The sequence below is a fragment of the Hyalella azteca genome, unplaced genomic scaffold (assembly GCF_000764305.2).
Source record: "Hyalella azteca isolate HAZT.00-mixed unplaced genomic scaffold, Hazt_2.0.2 contig5782, whole genome shotgun sequence".
Classification (NCBI taxonomy): Eukaryota; Metazoa; Arthropoda; class Malacostraca; order Amphipoda; family Hyalellidae; genus Hyalella; species Hyalella azteca.
The window spans coordinates 180,951-202,711 of NW_025935962.1; the positions used below are offsets into that span (position 1 = coordinate 180,951).

The 21,761-nt window shown below is 38.4% G+C and overlaps 1 protein-coding gene across 2 annotated transcripts in view; it reads left to right on the forward strand.

The window, feature by feature from the left end:
- Positions 1 to 21,761, forward strand: part of LOC108673599 (neurexin-4) — a 27,745-nt gene that overhangs the window by 4,063 nt on the left and 1,921 nt on the right. Inside the window, exons 2-24 of one of the 2 annotated variants that reach the window (XM_018161450.2) lie at positions 3,803 to 3,892; positions 8,420 to 8,616; positions 9,491 to 9,632; positions 9,814 to 10,017; positions 10,416 to 10,582; positions 10,913 to 11,098; positions 11,274 to 11,441; positions 11,932 to 12,042; positions 14,296 to 14,404; positions 14,577 to 14,659; positions 14,962 to 15,121; positions 15,290 to 15,415; positions 15,671 to 15,809; positions 15,990 to 16,077; positions 16,415 to 16,550; positions 16,769 to 16,915; positions 17,513 to 17,683; positions 17,919 to 18,137; positions 18,605 to 18,841; positions 19,163 to 19,342; positions 19,534 to 19,667; positions 19,895 to 20,105; positions 21,506 to 21,643. In XM_018161450.2, coding sequence (XP_018016939.1) covers positions 3,803 to 3,892; positions 8,420 to 8,616; positions 9,491 to 9,632; positions 9,814 to 10,017; positions 10,416 to 10,582; positions 10,913 to 11,098; positions 11,274 to 11,441; positions 11,932 to 12,042; positions 14,296 to 14,404; positions 14,577 to 14,659; positions 14,962 to 15,121; positions 15,290 to 15,415; positions 15,671 to 15,809; positions 15,990 to 16,077; positions 16,415 to 16,550; positions 16,769 to 16,915; positions 17,513 to 17,683; positions 17,919 to 18,137; positions 18,605 to 18,841; positions 19,163 to 19,342; positions 19,534 to 19,667; positions 19,895 to 20,105; positions 21,506 to 21,643 — 3,543 coding nt within the window. Of the gene's footprint in view, positions 1 to 3,802; positions 3,893 to 7,272; positions 7,470 to 8,419; positions 8,617 to 9,490; positions 9,633 to 9,813; positions 10,018 to 10,415; positions 10,583 to 10,912; positions 11,099 to 11,273; positions 11,442 to 11,931; positions 12,043 to 14,295; positions 14,405 to 14,576; positions 14,660 to 14,961; positions 15,122 to 15,289; positions 15,416 to 15,670; positions 15,810 to 15,989; positions 16,078 to 16,414; positions 16,551 to 16,768; positions 16,916 to 17,512; positions 17,684 to 17,918; positions 18,138 to 18,604; positions 18,842 to 19,162; positions 19,343 to 19,533; positions 19,668 to 19,894; positions 20,106 to 21,505; positions 21,644 to 21,761 lie in introns of both variants that reach the window. The other variant, XM_018161449.2, reaches the window with a different exon arrangement.

Genomic DNA, 21,761 nt, shown 5'->3' on the forward strand with positions numbered 1-21,761 from the left:
CTACCGGATTTTCTGAACTTTGAGATTGTTTCGGAATTATTTTCGCGGTTCCAAATTTTCGTGTTGTATCATATTTACGTGTATCATGTACTTATTTCCGCCAAAATTTCAGTATTCAATGCTTCCTATAACTTGAAAATGAATGATGTCACATTCGAAACGTCGTTAATAAATTAAATTACTTCCTTGAACCTGAATTTTTATCAACCAACGTCAACTGAAGAATATTGTTTGATCCTGAAAATTTAAATCAATGATTTCTCTGGTCATTAACCACTCGTGTTTAAATATATATATATATATATTAGTGTAGTTAGGCAGAAGTTCTTCATTTATACAGGTTTGATTGAAGACCAGAGCGTACTTTTTATTTACAATTTTCTTATGGTTTTTTTCGATGAGCCGAACGAAATTTCTTGCAGGTGCTTGGAGATCAAAAAGCAGATTACCGAATGACATTTTACTGGAATGCGACGTTTCAAATATATCAATATTAATTATCAAGCAAGTGAACAGTTATTACAACGCTAAAAATTGAAATTTGGACATGACATAAGTTCGTACAGAAAGTATCGTAGATACGGTTCAAAATCGAAAATCAAATTAATCCGAGAATAATTTCAACGTCCTAACGAATCCCGTGGTTTGCAAATTGATAGCAGGAGACTTGTCCTTGATGATGAGGGCCTCCGCTATCAAGAGTCTCGTAGAGTCGAGGCACCGCATGACGATGCTGGTGCAGGCCTCCAACGTGGCACGGGTGATGGTCTCGTTGCACAAATTAATTATCTACCATTGTTTCATGCATAGCAATGATGGCATCACCACCTACCACGCCCAAAAATTAAACTATGAGCATTTAAATGCACAAATTAAACCTGACCTTTACTGTTGATATGTCGACGATATCTTCGTCATCGTTCGAGATGAAGTTCACATGATGGAGCTGCGCGCGGCTTTAGAATGCAATTCCGTTTTGACATTCACTTACGAATTCGGACAAAATCGCACATTGCCTTTTCTGGACGTCCTGGTGCAAGACGATAATAATTCGTTCGTTACTAAAGTTTATCGGAAACCTACAGACGTCGGAAAGGTCCTGAACCAAGAAAGCGAATGTCCCCAGCGCTACAAAATCAGCACAATACGCGCCTTCATACATCGAGCGTTCAAGACCTGTACCTCTGCTCGTGACTTAAAAACTGAACTCCGAACCTGCAAACAAATTCTTGTCAACAACGGCTATGCAAACAAAACAATTGACAAAGAAATTTCAAATATCAGAGCACGTCAAAACCGAACAGATGATTCCCCATCAAGAGGTTGCGTCACCAGAATTTACTATCAAAATCAAATGAACGACGGTCATAGGACTGACGAACGAGTCCTCAATTCAATTGTGCAAAATAACATCAGCTGCACAACAGTAACTGACCGAATACAACTTTTGATTTACTACAGAAACAAAAAGATCAAGAATTTAATCATGAAAAACAATCCATGTAAAAAGTCAGGACCGCTACAAGAAACCAATGTCATTTACAAATTTTCCTGCATGAAAGAAGGTTGTAGACTTCTCCAAAATGTAAATTACATCGGTTTGACAAGCACGACATTGAGCCGCAGACTCACATGCCATCTGCAAGCTGGAGGACCAAAGAATCATATGCGGGAGGCTCACAACAAGACCATCACCCGTGCCACGTTGGAGGCCTGCACCAGCATCGTCATGCGGTGCCCCGACACTACGAGACTCTTGATAGCGGAGGCCCTCATCATCAAGGACGAGTCTCCTGCTATCAATTTGCAAACCACGGGATTCGTTAGGACGTTGAAATTATTCTCGGATTAATTTGATTTTCGATTTTGAACCGTATCTACGATACTTTCTGTACGAACTTATGTCATGTCCAAATTTCAATTTTTAGCGTTGTAATAACTGTAATTGATATATTCGAAACGTCGCATTCCAGTAAAATGTCATTCGGTAATCTGCTTTTTGATCTCCAAGCACCTGCAAGAAATTTCGTTCGGCTCATCGAAAAAAAAAACATAAGAAAATTGTAAATAAAAAGTACGCTCTGGTCTTCAATCAAACCTGTATATATACATATATATATGTATTCTAATGTATATATATATATATTCTAAATCTAATATATACAGTATATCATATGACCCTTGTATAATTTTTTCTATACAAATTCAGAAAAATGACACATCTTTGCATATGGTTTTTGAAAATTACTTGTGTAACACTTGTTTTTGCTTGCATTTTTTTTAAATTCTACCCAATAATAATGTTCATATATTATATATTATATTTTATATTATTATGTGTAATATATCCTTATCACTTGAAGTTATATGGCAGGGATGAGGAGGCACATTGATTATTTTTTCTTACTCATTCACCTTAATGATTTCCATTCAAACTCAAATTTGCTGATTGAGATAATTATATTTAATTATAATTAAAATTGTCATTATTAATTGTCACCAACTAGCAATAGCTGAAGCTCTCATCATTAACCCCCTTTTGTGGGCAAGCATAGAAATATTGAGAAATTAAAATTTTAGAAATTAGTACAAGAAATTAAGAACTTTCATATGAAATATTTACTATTATGTATTTAAGAAAAAAGTTTTTCTATCTTGGAGGTGTAAATTATGCTTGAAGAATTTATTAAATGTGATCACAACACAAAATTATTTTTTGTAATTAAAATTTATTGTATGCAAATGTGAATATTAATAATTTAAATTAAATTTGATTCAATTTAATCAAATTATCTTGAATAATTTAATATATGTTGATTTTTCTGCCTTTTAAAAAATGTGGAAAGAGTGTCTATTTTATTGTCCAAGTCAAAACTTTCATTTAAATGCTCATAGTTTAATTTTTGGGCATGGTAAGTGGTGATGCTATGCATGGAACAATGGTTAGATAATTAATGATTGACTTAAACATGATGTGGAAGCCTTACACACAAACCAGACACCATGGTTGATCTTTTGTGGAGGCAATTTTCAGTGACCATAAATGGGAACTTGCCTGTGAAAGGGTTAAGGAAGAGATTCCAGCTATCAACCTTCAAACTACCAGATTTGTCAGAACTTATAGGCTTTTTTTATTGGTAAATGATATACTACTATTTAAGCATTTTCTTTTTTATATGATTTTATCATTTTATTTCCATCCAAATCAAATTTTTATTATATACATCATATATACAGAATTTTGTATTTAAATTGATTTGAATATATTGTTATTTATGATACATGCTCATTACTCAATGCATCCTATACCTTTATGAGTGTTGATACATTAAAAAAAATGGAAATATTAAAAATGCCATTCAGAAACTTGATCTTCAATCTTCAAACACCTACAAAAAAATCTAGTTTAACTTAATGAGGAAGCCAATAAAAAAAATTATTTATAAAACTGGAAACTCGCTCCCTTGTATTCACTCAGACTTTCTAAATGAACAAATTTTGCCATCCTATACTAATATATAATTAACAGCATGTAGAAAAACTAAATTTTGTGCAGTAAGAGATTGCAATTAGATTATTCTGGACCACTATGAGTCACAGAAATTATCACAATTACAGAAATTTGCCTAACTTCTAAGTTAGGTACATTTGTGATTTTGAACTTACTTGTTACTGGTTTTCACATGTGGTTTTAATATTACATATGTATTGTTATGTACTAAGTGATGAAGATTTATTCAGAAATTTTGATGTAATAAAAAGAGAGAAAGAAAGAATTTCTCACTGTTTTATAATATTGCAGAATGGTGTGAATATCCTCTGATCCACGAGTCAAGACTGAGAGCATCGTCAGAGCTGGTCACCAGAGAGGCCAATAAAGCCATCCTTTATGGTGAGTCTAGAATCTTGTTTACTTCTTTGCCATTTCATTGCACATAGTTGCATTTTAAAGTTTTTCCATTCTATGATTTGACTAATTATTCAATGCTTGTTCTTTTTCACTACCAAAGTAAACCTTCAATTATTGAGTAAGCTCACAGTGTTCAGTATTAAGAAATAGTTTCTGTTATGACAAGGAACAGGACTTATATTTGTCTTATTACATATGTCGATGTAGCAGCACTAGTGAAATAGGCTAATGTTAGCTTTAGTGACAAGCATATATTTGTAAACATTTAAATAATTATAGAGTTCTTAATCCAGAGGTAAACATACCTACTGAGACCAGGAAAAAGATCTGGAGATTAAATGTACTGTTCTTTGTTATCTTAAAATCTGAGGTTCATGGATTTGTTAAATTTTAACACTTATTTATAATTCAGCTTCCATAATTGTCTTGTGTGAACAACGTCTTTGAGAAACAACCAAGTATTTGGGTTTTAAGGGCAATCATAATTAATTCAAGATGATATCAAAGAGAGCTTTCAATGAATACTTAACCCTTCAGATACCATCATTTGTACCTACAGCTTGTGAGAGACAGTAATGGCGTGCTGTGTTCTCTTAGGTGCAAATGTTGGTGTCTCATGGGACTTGTGAATCAACCTACTCTACATGTCATGAGATCTATGGTGCAAGTTGGTGCTTCTATCTGGCAAAAGCAGGGATTTCATTAGAAAGAATATTTTGTACAATTTACTAGACTTAACAGACAACGAAAGTTCACTAGAATTATCGAAGACAAAGACTTCTTTTAAAGTGTGATTAGGCTGTTCAAATCAATTGAAAGACTGTGTATGTTTAGTGCAATTTTCTGAAAATGATTACTACCCGGTGGGCTTTCAACACAAGTCAGTGGGTGAACACCGCTGAGAATTGGAGACATTGTCTGTCTGCTATTCAGCCTGAAGAGGTGCAGCGGATATCTGAGTTTGTCTACAGCAACTCAGCAGTTTCCAGTCTTGTAGGCCGACTCTTGCTACGCCGCTGGGCTGCCAAATGTCAGGGATTGCATGGATCTGCTGCTCAATTTGTTCGTTCTGAAAAGGGACGCCCAGAACTGGTATTAAGAAACGAGTTGCCTGGGCATGATGTTGATGTTAACATATCGCATCAAGGCAGTTGGGTGGTACTTGCTGCTGGCAAACAGTGTAAAGTTGGCATTGATGTCATGAAAGTTCAATACTGTGGTGGTAAAAGCACATCTGAGTTCTTCCGGCTGATGAAAAGGCAATTCACCACTGAGGAGTGGAACACCATCTATACCAAAGAGGATGAATGGTCTCAGTTGGCCTCGTTTTACCGCCACTGGTGTCTCAAAGAGGCATTTGTGAAAGCTCTGGGTGTTGGAATTGGGTACGATCTTCAGAAAATATCATTCAAACTAAGTACTCCAAAACTGGAAAGAAATTTGGTTGTTCAAGACACAACAGTTTCTGCGGAGGGATTAAGAGATCAAGATTGGAATTTTGAAGAATATTTGCTTGATGATAAACATTCTTGTGCAATTGCTTACCTCCCAAATCTTCAATTGAATGCTTCCAAAAGCAAAACGAAAGCATCACCAAATGCAAGTGCATTGTCAAGTTTTCAAATGCTATCTCTCCTCGATATTCTTGCTGATTTGACTGAATTTTCTGCGGTTTCTGATGAGGTAGTTCAGTTGTGTACAGAGAAAGAATTTGCTTCATGGCTCTCTTAATGGCTTTGAGAATTTATTTGGTAACTATGTTTCACGTTAACTACAATTTTTTTCCATGTTTTTTTTTTTATGTGGCCAACTTGCCATGATCCTCATCCCTTTCTCTTAAAAAGGTTTTCTTGTCAAAATAATCCAAATCCACAGAATGAGCAATTTTTAGCCATTATTGCAATAGGTGTATTAATGCATACATACCGGTATGTTATTACACTTGGATAAATGAGCTCAAATAACTTTGATACTTTACTGTTGATTTAAGTCTGTAAAAGCACTGTATACCTATATTATTATGGACAAAATGAGGTTTTATACCACCTTGAGCACCAAGTAAATATTGTTACCGGTATACGTTTTGCAATGGTGGTGTTGATTAATTATGTTTGGCGGAGTGTTGTAGATTTCCTCATTGACGTTGTAGTTCATAAAATGTAAGGTACCAGTAAATCTAATGTAATTTTCCTAGAAGTCTTAGAGGAATCAAGGGAACTGAGATCTGGTGTCAAGTTTATCAATAAATCTTCCCGTAATGCAAAATGACTTTGCTGAAAATTGAAATTGTAGACAAAATATCTATATTGCATCTTGTTAGGTATATTTTTGCGTAGTGTATAGATCAATATTTTTCTTCTTAATTCCACCAATAACGGAGGAAAAATATTGATAAATCATTTGTCCATACTTCTATCAGGAGCTATTGTTTCTCCACATCTTATTATTAAAATAGGTTGCTAAGGTGTGCCAAGGTTATGTGTATATTTCAAGGGGAACCATTTTTTTTTCTAAAACTAAAATTCAAATGCCTGATACTTTATAGAGATTTAGCTTCATTCTTAAAATTAAGATCATTCAACGAATGGTATTGCTGAAAATAATTAGAAGCACATTACATGAACTCATGGAAGTGTATCATATTTATTGAGGTAATGTTTTAATGAAACTTCAACCTATGTGCTGGTCATTAATAAGATGTCACCCGTCTTAGATTAGATCAATGGCTTGAGTTTCTCATGACTCGAGGAGTCAAGTTTTTTTATTGTTTTGAAGAGGTCATTACACAAACTTACCTTTCACTGTACGATTCCATTTATTTTTATGCTGTTTGCTGTAGCCATTTCCAGCAATTTGTTTTGAAACATAATTAAATATTGATTATAAATAAACCTCAGAAACTTATTTTTAATCATTTCCCTATTGAAGTTTCCATGTCTTCAAAAGCTTTAATTTTTCTGACGTAATACGGCCATTTTCATCATCCCTCAACTCTCTAACAGAAAAAATTATTTTGTTCTATTGACAAAATCACACATTCTCATTAAACCCATGAGTTACTATCATTTATCATTATTATTATTTTATCAGTATTCGCTGATGCTTAATTTTGCTTGTAATTGTTTTACTGGCTCTTCAAAGAGAACTGCAATTAATTTCAATGTGTATACAAAATCAGTTCATTTTTATTCAAATGTAATTTAAAATAAATTATTGATGCAGCTATTGAGCCATACTTTTTTATGTTTCATGTCTGCTTTTATCCCTGTTATTTTTTTATATTTTGTACTTTATTTCTAAATCTTTTTTAAATTAAATATTTATTGTTTATTCATTTTTTTGTTTGATGCATGTGCATGTAGAAACTGGTGCGTGGTCAGCTCGTAGTGCGGATTACTCACAATACCTCGAGATTGACTTGGGCGACACGAAGAACATCACGGCGCTAGCCACTCAGGGACGGCAGGACTCTCAGGAGTATGTGACGGCCTTCACACTCTCCACAGCGCAGGATGGCATTCTGTTCTCACAGATCAAGGGTCCTGATGGAAGCATCTGGGTGAGTCGACGCTCCCCACATCTCTTCTTCATACACATTACATGGATGCCTCCGAGTTCAACACGGGACTATGGATTCCTGTATGCAGCCATCTGGTACTTCTGGTTTCTGATTTCTCGGCCCTAAAGCCATTGGTTCTTCAGTTGGTTCTTTGAGTGACAAACTCCTTGCATTGGTATTGTGCCCAGGCACTGGCAGAGTCAGAGACAAGTTCAATTGCGGTACTGATGGATTATTCTTTTTCCTTTATACCAGTATTGATATCAGTCATAGTACGTTGTTTCTAACATTCTCTTTTGTTTGTCAAAGATCAATCCGTTGTGAGTATGAATAAATTGTCTCTAAAGCAGCCACATAGTACTTCTGATAAATTCAAATGTTATGCAGACTTAAGTATATACTTGAAATTTACGCGCGAGTGTTACGAAATGCTGTCAAGATCGCCTTGAACATTTTGGCTACGCATCAGGTAAAGTTTTTGGTGCTGACTGATATGTGATCGTAATAATTACTGGTTAATTGGTATGTGAACCAGTTTTGGATAAAAAGTTTTTTATTTTAATCGGAAGGTGACGAGCGGTACTTTAATTTCTTACTATTTATCTTGAACATACATGTCCTCAGATTTGTATCAAACCTAATGTTCTTTATCCTATGTTTATTTCCATGATCAACTTGTTCTTTCCAACTGACACTCGTCCATGCTGCTATCTTTTATTTTCGCTAGTCTCGCGCACTAAGATTGAATTTTTGCACTCTTAAAGTTTTTCTATTTCTTTGCAAACTACAAGTAATACTTTTATTTCTGCGGTGGCTTCTTCCCTGGTAATATTGCACTCTCTTCAATATGTAACCACGCTCACCTCTTTCCTCCTTTGGACTAAAGCATACCTTGGAACTATTCTCTTTACTGCTGCCCCCGACTGGCGTGTGACTGCGATCGTGTCCAGGCCCCTCAGCGTGGTCGCCCAATCACAACAATTACTATCAGCGCCTGGTGGTGGAACTGCCCGAGCTGATGCGCGTCTCAAAGTTCGCTACTCAGGGCAGACAGAACTCAAGAGAGTTCGTGTCAGAGTTCCTACTGCAGTACTCCACTAACGGCGACTCATGGATCAGCTACAAAAATGCGGGCGGTCTAGAAGAGGTCTCTTGCCAAACTTGCTTGTCCGCTTGGCTTTCGTCTTGAGTGGATTTTCTAGTGTGCCTGGCTTTGTTAGTTTTTTTCCCCGTTTTGTTAGTTTACACTTTACAGCTCCGTTGTGCCTAAGATTCTGAACTGCACGTATCGTAATTTTGAACAAAAGTTTCTTGAAACATTAAAGATTCTGTGAGTTCTACTCTATCTAATTATTTTTTCATAGATTATAAAACATTAATTATAAAATAATTAATTATCTAATATGCACGATGAACCAAAGAGAATATTATGTACTAAGCGACCAAAATAATTGATGAATTCATAATTCTACTTACAATATTTGATCCTATGTTTGGCTTCATTTGCTTCTTAGCTTTCTTTTTTGCTGCGTGTGCATGCTTCTACTGCTTCACTACTTTTTTGTATCTATTTTCGTTAATAAAATTTAATTACAACAATAAGTGGATTTATAAAATCTTTTATTTTAGCATGTGGTAAAATGATAGTGCTGAGCTTGGATCAGGTACGTGATAGATTTTTCTTGCCACCTTCGCGTGATAGTGATTATTTATTTGAAATTTAAAGTCATTTATTGACGATTTTTAAACTCAATTGTTATGGAAGCACTTGGATGGCAAATGAATAACTAATGGTATTACATTATTTACCTATTGCAAGTAAATTTAGAAAAATATTCTGTCTTTGATTTTGCAACATAGCTGACTGATCACTGTTGATTTACATGCATTTGTCCGGAAGCTTTGATGTACTTGCATTTTGAAAGCTGTAATTTATGCTGCATAATTGTTCATATTATCACTCAATAAGCTCGTTTGAAATATTAATTGTTCACATTGTCACTCCTACCGTATTGTGGCAGGCATTCCGTGGCAACAATGACGGCAACACAGTTGTGGTGACGCGCTTTGAGACGGAGATCATTGCGCGGTACCTTCGCATCAACCCCACCAGATGGCGCGACAGGATCTCCATGAGGGTCGAAGTTTACGGCTGCAAATACGGTCAGTTCTACACCCGTTCAATTGCTTCGGCTAACTTTGTCATTTAGCTGCTTGCTTTGGCATTTAGCTGCTTGTGAAATATCAATTTTAAAGCTGCAATGACTTTTGTGCATCTCGTTTATTTCCACGCTATATCGTGTTCATGATGGAAGATTTATTTGTTGAGTGTTGCATTTGTCAGTGCGCGAGAGCATCAGCTTCCGTGGGCAATCAATGGTGGAGATGAACCTGCAGCACGCGCCCATCATCAGCAACCTGGACCACATGCGCTTCAGGCTGCGCACCAACCAGCCTGACGGCGTCCTGCTCTACGGGCGTGGGTCTCAAGGCGACTACCTCGCGCTACAGCTCGTTAACAACCGCCTTGTTCTGAACATCAACCTTGGTGAGGATTGTCATGTTTACTGAGCTCTGCAAGCTTTCATGAATGCAAACGCTGCACATAAACATGTATTTTGGGCAGGTCACTTGTCGGCCAAGAGAATAAATTTTTTTATGAGTCAACTTGTAGTAACCGTTACTTCAAGTTAACTCAATGAGTCAACTTGATGAACTGCATTGGACTGAATTAAATATACATAGTAGTCATGTTACTCTATTTTGATGAAAAACATGAAACTGTTTTTTAAGGCCTTTTCCCCTGCAAGTCGCTGTGAAAAACATAAATTTTTGGTAACTTTTTCTCATTACTGTGAGGCATATAATTTTATTTGGTATAAACGTACTAAACGTCAGTTTTTAATAGAAGAACTGAGAAAATGTTTCGACTATGATGGATGACAGGGTCACAGCAGATGACGTCTCTGTCTGTGGGGTCTCTGCTTGACGACAACGCGTGGCACGACATCGAGATCAGGCGCAACTACAACAACATCTCGCTGCTCGCTGACCGCGTCCGCATAGATGACGTTATTGTGGGAGATTATCCCAGACTCGACCTCAACAGGAAAGTAAGAATAATGTCTACACATTAATTTACTTCAGTTTAGCAGAAATGATAGCAACAGAATATTTGAATAACTTGCTTGGTTACTTGGTAAAGAATCCTTATTGATTGTCTGGAACAGTTAACCTAAGGAAGCCGAAGTTATCCGGGTAAGCTCAATACTCTCGACCGTGCGACTGCCCTTTGCTTAATTTGTTTTAGGAAACTGCAATCAAGTATCTTTGAGCTTTTTAGATTCTTGTGCACTGGGTTTCAATCTTTAAACTGGACTTACACCTTTGTTAATTTCTGATTTTTTTACTTATTTTCTTGACGCTCAAATTTTTGTTAACAGTTCTACATCGGCGGAGTTCCGAACAGGGAGCCTGGTCTCGTGAGCCGCGTGAACTTCACGGGGTGCCTCGAGAACCTCTTCATCAACGGCACCTCTGTGGTGCATCAGATGAAGAATCCTGACCCGCATGCTGAGTATTACGGCAAGCCAACGTACAAGCTCATCAACACGGAATTTACTTGCCCAGTGAGTTCAATTCTAAAAGGGCAAGACAATAACTGAGCACAACGGGTCGGATCTGATTTTATAAGTTTATGGAAGACACTGTAGAATTGGTGCTTTTAGTGCTGCAGTATTTAAAAAAGCTTAGTTGTTAAACCGGTTTGCATTTTAATGAAAAGTTTTTCCTTTCCTCGTGCAGTACGGCGAGTCGGTGGATCTAACGCTGACTTTCAAGAGTCCTGAGGCGTATCTGCGCTACAACTCCTATGAAGATTTCCCCAGCATCAATGTGTCCCTTGAGTTCCGTACCTACGAGCCTAAAGGATTACTCATCTATCACAAGTTTTCGGAAGAAGGCTACTTCAAGGTTCGAACGGAAGATAGTTTTGCACTTCCTCTCATATTTGTAATCATTGCCTTCAGTTTTAGGCAAGATTTTCTTGCTAAGAAAAAGTCTACTTAACACTTGTTATCAATTCATTTGGCTGTACTTTTCCATTTTCTGTGAAAATTGTATTCTAATTTTTTCTTCAGTTTTTATTTTGGGGCGAAAAGACTAAATAAAAATAAGGCTTTGTTACCGGCATCTTCATGGCTTAGGCAGTGTAAATTTCAATGTTGACAAATGTATGTTAAATGATTCTCTGTAGCCTAGAATACTAAATTCTCCAATATACTTTGCTAGTGAGGTGAAAAAACTGGTTACTAAACTTAGATTAAATTCCTTATTGAGGTTGTTAAGTAACGATCTCAAAAACAAAACTGAATGACTAGACAGGTCTTTAAAAATGCTTGTGCGAATAAAGCTGAATGACTAAACTGGTCTTCAATGATGTAGTATGTACGTTTTTGAGCAGCTGTTCCTGGAGGACGGCCACGTAAAGGTAGAGGTGATGGCTCGCCAGACGCCCGGCAAGATCTTGCTCGACAACTTCCAGAGCTCCCACAACGACGGCCGCTGGCATTACGTCAGTATGCGCTCAGACTATTAGTATTTATTTATTATTATACAAAGCGATTGTAGTTTCTTCTGGTTTTAACAAACTTTGAGGGCACATTACACATGAATTTGATAGCTAGCGAAAAATAAGACACGAGAAAGGATGAGGATGGATAAGTGACTGCACAACATTCAAAGGCCCCACAAAATAGTTCTGTGTTTAGTTGTCAACGAAACACCTGAAACAATGTGGACGACATGTGTATGGTACGACGAGGTCCGCTGTTGATGACAAACGCAGTTCAGTTCAGCTTCAGTACAAGGAAGATCCAACACGTGCTGCAAATCTTCCGCGAGATAAGGAGGCGCCAGACTGTGAAGACCCTGCAACGTCAGAATGTCGGTCTTGAATGTCTTGCCCTACTACTGCATGCGCAGCCAGTAAAGATTGAGTTATTGGCGTTACGTGGTCGAATTCACCATAAAGACGCAAGTCGCGCGGCATGCTTCATTTCGGATTACAGTTTATCAAGTGTTGCGGTCGGAAGTCCATAGAGTGTGGCATTGTCATAGTCCAATGTGGTCAGAACGAGCGGCACCACGAGGCCCTTGAGGACCGGCCTCAAAAGACAGCAGCTGACGCTACAAATTCGTCGCAGAGCGCCAAAATAAGCGGTGGAGACTTTAGCATTGCGATTGTTCATAGAAAGTTCCAAGTCCAGCTGAATGCCGAGGCTGCGAATCGAAGACACAGGTATGAAAAACCTGTTGCTCACGTGAACAAGGTTGGCCGGAAGCTGATGCTGGCGCCGAGCAGTCGCAAACGAAATAAATTCGGTTTTTGATGCATTGAGCTGAAGCCAGTTGGCATACATCCAGTCTCAGATGTCGTCCATGCAAAACTCCGGTCCTACAATACTGCAGGGTCAACTGGTGTACAGTATGCATACATTTAGGCGTCATCAGCGAACATTGTGGATTCAAACTATGTGAAAAAAATCATGTGCAACACATCGACATTGTATGATAAGACATGACAAATGACCAACGATGGCGTAGAAGAGTTACCGCATCAAACACATTATAATCTATTGCTGAGATAGGACTCGCACCACTGCAATACTGTGCCATGCATGCCGAGTGATACGTCAAGTCAACGCAATAAATTGGCGTGGTCGACCGTGTCAAATGCAGCCGACAGGTCTAGTAAAGCCTGTACCGCGGTATACTGCTCGGAGAATACCCAAAAAACATCTTCAGTACAGTGGTTTCCGTCGAGTGGAGATGAGGGTATGCAGACTGGAGGAGAGGCTTAAGACAGGACTGCTCAAGACAGTTGGTTATTCATCTGTCAGGCTACAACTCTTTCAAAGAGTCTTGACAAAATCGACAGGCTGGAAATGGGTAAATATGATTTGGGTCAGAAGCGTCAAGGTCTGTTTTTTTTAAAAGAAGCGTAATGTAAGCTGATTTGAAGTTCTCTGGAACAACACCCTTTGGGAGGCAGCGGTTGAAAAGTTTAACCAGAAAAGGTGCTAGGGTTACAACATTCCCCTTGTTATGTCGTCGGCAGCAGATCGCTGGCACATTCCTTGTTAGGCAGCGTTTGCACTGCAGCAGTGACATTATCAGCTGTGACGCAAGTGAATGCTTGGAGCACGCAGTCAATCAAATGTTGCCGACGGAAAATCGGCGGATGACGTTCTCATAGCAGAAGGTTTGTTTCCAAAAACGGCATGGAATTCCTCTACGCTAACGTCACCCAAAGCATCTGTATGACTTCTTCCCATAAGTTTATCTAGAAAACGCATCAACGCACGATTGTCGCTGCGCTGTGCGTCGACTTACTGGCGCTAAAATGACTCTCTTTTAAATCAAAGAAGGTCGACATAATTGCGCCACGCATCTCGCCAGCTGGAGGTCACAGCACCCGGATTGCCACGTCTGTTGCCTCGGTGGACAGCCCCCTGAAGCAGTCTAACCCCATGCTTCCTGCTTGGAAGGCTATTAGTCGTATTTGCTTCCTGCCTATTTACGATTTGTTTCTAACACCAGTATTGTTTACCGCAATTTGAGTGGTAATCTTGTATTACAAGCTTTCTTTTGACTGTTGAGTACCATTTAAACGTTGGTCATTTTGCTTGACAAAATAAACTATTTGACCTTTATTGTGTACTCTTCAGTTGTATGGTTGTATGGTGTCTTCATATTAAAATGCCTTGTATTCTAAGTGACCTTCAATGAGACAATTTTTCAACTTCTTTTTGCATGTAACTTTCAGGTTGAGCTTGTCATCGGTAAGAATAAAATGCTACTTGTGGTTGACGACGTGCCCATGCACACCTCTAGGCTCATCGATATCAAGAGTGGCAAGTTTTTCCTTATCGCTGGTGAGTAAAAATGAACAAGCACTGATGAACAGAATGCTTTCTCTCCACTCGCACCAACTAATAAATATGATGCAATCATCAACTCTTGTCATAATAATTACAATTTTGTGTTGTGTATCTAGTTGAAAATTTGTCCTGTAGTTACTGTTGCTCGCTTTTTCTCGTGCAATAGGCGGCGTGTACGGGTCTGTGGGCTTCATGGGTTGTCTGCGGAAAATTTCTGTAGTGGGTTACCACCAAAAGCCCAAACCTGAGGTAAGCTCATAAAACTAGATGAAACTTTCTGACCAAATTAATGATTTAGGGTTTCCGTAAGCTTTTTGTGAGCTGCACTTTAATGCTTTAGGATTTTGTTTTATTACGTTTTTATACTAGCCTCAATATTTGATAAGGAATGGAACTCCCAATCAAAATGTCTCAGCATGTGATTCAAATGAGATGTATGTTCTGAACGACTCTGTTGAAGTTTCAATGCTTCAAAATATTGAATTAGTGTCAGTAGACTTGGGTGTTATTTGATTCTTTAGAGATATACTTAACTTGGACATGGCATATAGGAAATAATCCAGCCCGAGGACGTGGTTGTTGCGGCGTGCGAAATACTGGACCGCTGCAACCCTAACCCCTGCCAGCACGGTGCCTCCTGCTACCAAGACTCGGAAGAGTTCCATTGCGACTGTACGGGCACTGGCTACTCCGGTGCCGTGTGTCATGTCGGTGAGCAGGCGGCATATATTATAGAAGTCTTTGTACTCAAGTGCTGAATTCTGAGACAAGTTGAACAATTGCTCCATCATAAATGTGCTTCATGTAATGCTTTGTGTCTGTTACGCTTTTTATGTTAGTTTAGTGTTTCGTTAATGTTTTAAGACAATGTTTTTTCAGCCATGAATCCTGTGTCATGTGCGGCATATGGCAAGCAAAATCCTCACACGAAAAAAGCTGACATTTACTTGGACGTTGATGGTTCAGGACCTCTGGAGCCCTTCCCTGTCACCTGCGAATTTTACAGTTAGTTTGCTTTGAGCTTTGAAGCATGCAAATAGTAACGCGAAATTTTTTTTATGATTCTCTACATTATTTTTAGCATAAACCTTCTACAATAATGTAGAATGCCCAAAAAGTTGAATAAGACATTGAAATCTTCAGCATTCGTGTTTAAACAACTGGTAGGATGAGGCCAATTGCATAATTTTTTAGTTTTTCGTTAACTATGAATACATATAAATTAATTTTGTGCGGTTACTGAAATTGTGATGTCTGCAGATGACGACCAGACATACACGCACCTGCACCACAAGCAGAATCAGCTCACCACCGTAGACGGCTTCAGTGCGGCTGGTTCTTATGTCCAGGATATACAATATGATGCTGATTTCAATCAGATAGAAGTGCTTGTCAACAGGTCAGTCATCCCTGTGTGGAATTTCGCCTGAGTAAATACTCATAATTAGAAGCTAATAATCGGTTATATTTTGTGTCCTCTTCTATGTAAGACAAATCTTAAGTATATATTTACTCATGCTTTTTATTAAATTTGTGTGATTATGGCTAAGATTGTTCTTTTGTTATTTATTTCTTATAGATCACAGAATTGTCGCCAGCGTCTTCACTTTGAGTGCCTTACTGCCAGGCTGTTCAACACGCCTTCCAATGAAGACACTCAATTTAGGGTGAGTGATTTGTAACACTGCAATATTTTCTTTCGTTAATGGAAGAAGATTTTTTCCTCACTATCTAAACCATCTAAAATTTAAATTGCAACATTTTTTTTTATCCCTAGCGCATGTGCAATACAGTGAAATGTATTGTGTCATAAATCACTTGTATTGGTATGTGACTTGTGAATGAATTTTCAGTCAAATTAATGGCCAAAATTCGTGGTCAGATTTATCTAGACTCAAATTTATTGGGCGATGTTCATTGATAAGAATTATCTAGCATTTTCACATTTGTACTCTATTTTTTATTGTCTTTCAACTGTAGTTCGGTGAAATTGTATGCCTTTAGCCCTCAACGTGGTGGGTGAGCCGACACAACCAGCCTATGGACTACTGGGGCGGCTCTCTGCCGGGCTCCCGCAAGTGCGAGTGCGGCCTCACGGGCAACTGCATGGATGCCACTAGATGGTGTAATTGTGACTCGGGTGAGGGAACTTTTTTGCAATATTTATTTACCCATCGAAACTACTTGTCCATGATGAACAAGTTCACTCTAGTATCTGTATCGCTACAGTAATGCATTTTATTTTATGACTTTCTTTCCTGTGAAAACAGACTTGAAATACATGAAGGATTTTGAATTGACGTCTTAGCGATGTTCTCTCAGTGTACATGACTAACCAGAGTTCCGTTCATTGGTCAGGCTGGGACTCATGGCTATTCGACAGTGGGGACCTGACCATCAAAGAGCATCTGCCGGTGCGGCAACTGCGGATCGGTGATACAGGCAGTCCTCTGGACAGCAAGCGAGCGCGCTTCAAGCTCGGCCCTCTCATTTGTGATGGAGATAGTAAGCAATGATTTATGTTATATATTTAGGGCGAGGAAACTGCGACACGTTAAAGCATATCTTACCTCTTTTATTCATTAAAACTTTTCGCCTCTTTGTAAATTTAAATTTTTATTTGTTAATTTTAAGAGGTTCCACATTTCGTAAACAAATCCAAAAATTTCGATCGATTACTTACTTCACAATTATTAGAATTGTCTCTCTAGTCAGCTAGCATGTAAATTAAGCTCCTTAGTTTTTTTAAATATTATTACAGGTAGAAATAAACTCTTGTCAAAATGATAACGAATAGTAAAATCTCCTCATATTATGTGTTTGTATTGTAAATTCAGTCTGAATCCGAAATAAAATCGTTGTAAAATCGGAAATACATGGTTATTATGATGAATTCATTCTTGCTCAGGTCCAAAACGGGATAACTTGGGCTCTAACTCTCCTCTAAGGGAATTATCATGCAGGAATTTGTTTTATATTAAATATTTAATTTCATTTTTTATTGCCCAAGACTTGAAACGAGGATGACCTTGAGGAGAAATAATAGTAATTTAATCATCAGTAAAGCATGCTGGATGTACCTACAGTTGTGATGTCTTGCAGACGTGTTTGACAACGTAGTGACGTTCCGGAAGGCTGACGCGAGCATTAATCTGCCACGCTATGACATGGGCCACGCAGGGGATATTTACTTCGAATTCAAGACGACTACACGTGACGGCTGCCTAATACATGCCCGGGGACCTGAAGACTTCATCAAAGTTTCCATTATCGGTAACTATCGCCATTATAATATTGATATTTGAGGAATTTTTACATGGTACGATTGTACTATTAAAGAATGGTTGAACAAGGACCGTGCTATTAAAAATGGTCAAAACTTTGTATGCCAATAATAGACGAATTTTCAAGCTGAATCCACCAATCATAGACGATAAATCTGGTGCACAAGCAAGTTTTTAAAGTCTAGCCACGAAATTATTTTCATTGTTATTATATCTGTACGCAGGTGGATTGGTGCTGCAGTTCCAGTACCAGGCAGGCGCTGGCCCCATGGCGGTAACCATAGAGACGGCTTATGTCCTCAACGATGACACGTGGCATTCGGTGCTGGTGGAGCGCAACAGGAAGGAGGCGCGCATGATAGTTGACAGCGGCAGGAAGGCCACTGTCAAGGAGCCACCCGGTCCTGTCAGAGCTCTCTACCTCACATCTGATTTTGTTGTTGGTAAGATTTTCTACTCAGTCGCTAGTCATTGTAGTCCATGTGTGTTGTGCTTAGCAGGATTCTGTATTATTTAACTATGTTAACGCATAATTTCTAGAGAAGATCAGACGCTTCACCGTTTTAAAACGAGTTATTCAACACAGCGCATTAAAAAGTCTAAATATTTACTACCGCTCAACGCCGTTCCTTATCGAGCATGCTTCAAAAAATTTCCCTAATTCCATATATTACTTATATTATTTCTCAATTCTCTATGGTATTTAAAAAATTGTTATTTATGTGACCGTATGTATTCGTTCTTGTGTTATGATTGCCGTGATGATTTTGAGATTATTTAATACCATTGCTAACACCTGTTGTTAGCTTTTAATCATGATTACACGGCAAAGCGAATAGAATGATTGTGATTATACTGAATATTTTTGCATTAAAAATCACAGAAAGTCATCCACTGAAATGTGTTACAGGCTCTACAGTGGACTACCGCGACGGTTACGTGGGTTGCATCAGAGCGCTGATCCTGAACGGTGAGCTACAGGACCTGCGAGGTCGTGCTGAGCGAGGCTTGTATGGCGTGCATGGCGGCTGCGTGGGCAAATGCGTTAGCTCGCCTTGCCTCAACAACGGCACCTGCTACGAACTGTACCATAGCTTCGCTTGCGAGTGTCGCTGGACAGCCTTCAAGGGACCTATCTGTGCTGATGGTTCGTTACGTGGTTATGTTATTGACCCATGGATCTGGCTTATTTAAATGCTTTCAATTTATGAATATGATCGCTGACGGTTCTAATCATTACTGGGAAGCCCCCAAAAAATTAAGACTGTGTTTGTGCATATTAATTTTAAATTGAAATTCTCCAATTTTGTTCTTGTACTTGAATAAACGATTTGAACCAAGCTGGCAAAGAATTTTAGCGAATTGCTGGGGCGACATATACATTTTTATACTGCTGAGTGTTTTGTTACGTAGCTATAATAACTTCATTGTTATAATCACATGTAAAATTTTTGTCTTATTGCTACAGAAATTGGCATTAAAATGTTGACGGACACCATGGTCAAGTATCAGATCCCAGGATCTTACATGTCCACTATTGCTGAGAAGATTCGTGTGGGTTTCACCTCGACCAACCCTCGCGGCTTCCTTGTGGGTCTCTACAGCAATATGACCGGGGAATACCTCACGCTTGCTCTATCCAACTCTGGTGACTATGGAGATTCGGCTATAGACATAATTAATATTTTACGATACATCAGTGGATGCAATCGGGAGCTTGTCTTTGGTCTTTGATGCATGTGTAATTCTAATTTTAGTGCATATTTGCTGTACAAGTTTTACAATTTTTCTAAATTTCAATATTGAATATCAGATTTCAATTCAAAATTCCATGTCCAGGTCATCTGCGCGTGACGTTCGACTTCGGTTTCGAGCGTCACGAATTTGTGTACGAGGGACGAACCTTCCACGAGGGCCAGAACCACGACGTGCGGCTTTATCGTAAAGACGGCGGCAAAACTTGGGTCATGGAGGTGAGATTTCTGTATGCTTGTGCTAGAATAAAATTACGTTCTTCCTCTGTAACAAAACAAATCACTGTGAGGAAAAACCATAGTAAACAAGGGTTATTCCTGTATACTAATAATTGGGCATCAATAGTTTTAGACTTTACAATGAGATTGGTTTGTATATTTAGTAAATATTAGTGACATTGCAGTACATTTGAAATAACGCTCGTTCCATTTTCATCATCTTGCAGGTAGACAATTATGATCCGAGAGAGTGGACGTTCCCTGTGAAGGAGTCAGACGACGCGCAGTTCAACAACATTCAGTACATGTACGTAGGCAAGAACGAGAGTATGGTTGAGGGCTTCGTTGGGTGCATCTCAAGGGTCGAGTTCGACGACATCTACCCACTCAAGTTCTTGTTCCAGCAGGACGGACCAGATAACATCAAGGCTGAGTCAAGTAAGTCGTCTAACCATTATGTCTTGTTTGTTTATAATCTTGCATGCAAGTAATCTACACTCTCAATTTACAGCTGATTATTAATCTGATTCATATGGCGGCGACCCGTTTACTGGAAACTGCTTCTCTTTGCGGAATGCTTTCGTACTGTGGACAAAATCTTTTGGATTAATTCGTGGTAAATCCTATGATTCCTTGAAGATCGCGGGGACCAATCTGAAAATGTCTCTGAAAGATTTTTCCTATAAGTAAATTCCTAAATTATGTAATGCATCGCTTATCTTAATCAAATCTTTTCAATTAAATTAATTCGAAACAAATATGCTTGAATGACTTATCATACGCATGAAAAAAAACTTGTTCATTGGTCCTAGAGAGTTTTAGCACTTATCACTTTTTTCGTTAGTTGTTTCGAGTACCATTACTGTTCATCTTTTTAACATGTTTATAGTTTTCTCGTTTAAGTTAGACTAAAATTGAAATCATTCAATTTTAATGCTTTCGGTATCCCTGTTCGTGCATCAGCAGTCGCAGTGAAAAAGAAGTATGCAATCTGAAAAGAATTGCGTTCGACATGCCAGCAGCAGTAAACATCCGCGAGCATAAACAAACTACCCCAATGCTTCACGTGTAAACATGAAATGTGGAAGAGATGGCCGTCGGTTTCGCTGCACTATGCATTGCAGTCTGGCGTTCGACAGTGTGTTTCTTAGTTCCTGCTCGAAACGCTCGCTGTTTCGTGCAGTATTTTTCAAGCCACAACTTTGTGAATTGTAGAAATTATTCTCCTTAACTATTAAATCGCCAACATCATTAGCTGCTTATTTGGTTTACCCATTGAACTGGTTATATAGGTTTTAAGAAAGGTGAAAACCTGTTTTGAATTATACTCGGCTTGAGGCTTTTCTAATACTGAACTAACTTGTAAGGTTTCTCTCGTGCGTTGTTTAGCAAGAGTGTCTCCGCTCAGACGGCTCGATCGTTACAAGCGTTTTGACAATGCTTTATGATTTCATTTTTTTTACATCAATCACCCTGTAACTAACTGACTGTGATCAAACGATTTTTATCGGCAATAGAAAATTTATTTTAGAGATTTTCTTGAACTAAACTTGATTTGATTTTTAATACATTTACCGGATAAAGCAGGTACAATTTAACAGTCGTTGGCGAATTCAAATTGTTCCAGCTGTTCAACTTGAAATGCCTGAGGAATCACGAGTATTTTCTTCGAATTAGAATACTTTTTTCATCTTATGCCCTACCGAAGTTCGTCTTGTATCGCTGGAATTTACTTCTCAAGTTTCGGGCTTCAAGATGTTCAGTAGTTAATTGTAAAGCATGTCAAGACTGACTCTAGAATTACTTTTTGTTTGATACTGATCGATTTCGTTGAACAGCTGGCAAGATATTCGAGGACTATTGCGGTATTGAACCTATCCGTCATCCGGAAGAGGAAACAGAGACGCGCCCTCCTCCACTGCTGTCAGAAGAGGTGCTCATGGAGCTCTACGACGATAATTCCGCTCTGTTGGGAGGTAGGACTGTGACTTCGATTGCAATTGATCAACATTTTAATTTCTTGTCGCGTTTTGAAAATATTCAAACTCGCATTGCTTGTAATAATTAGAGTAGTGCTTCCAAAGAGGGGATAAA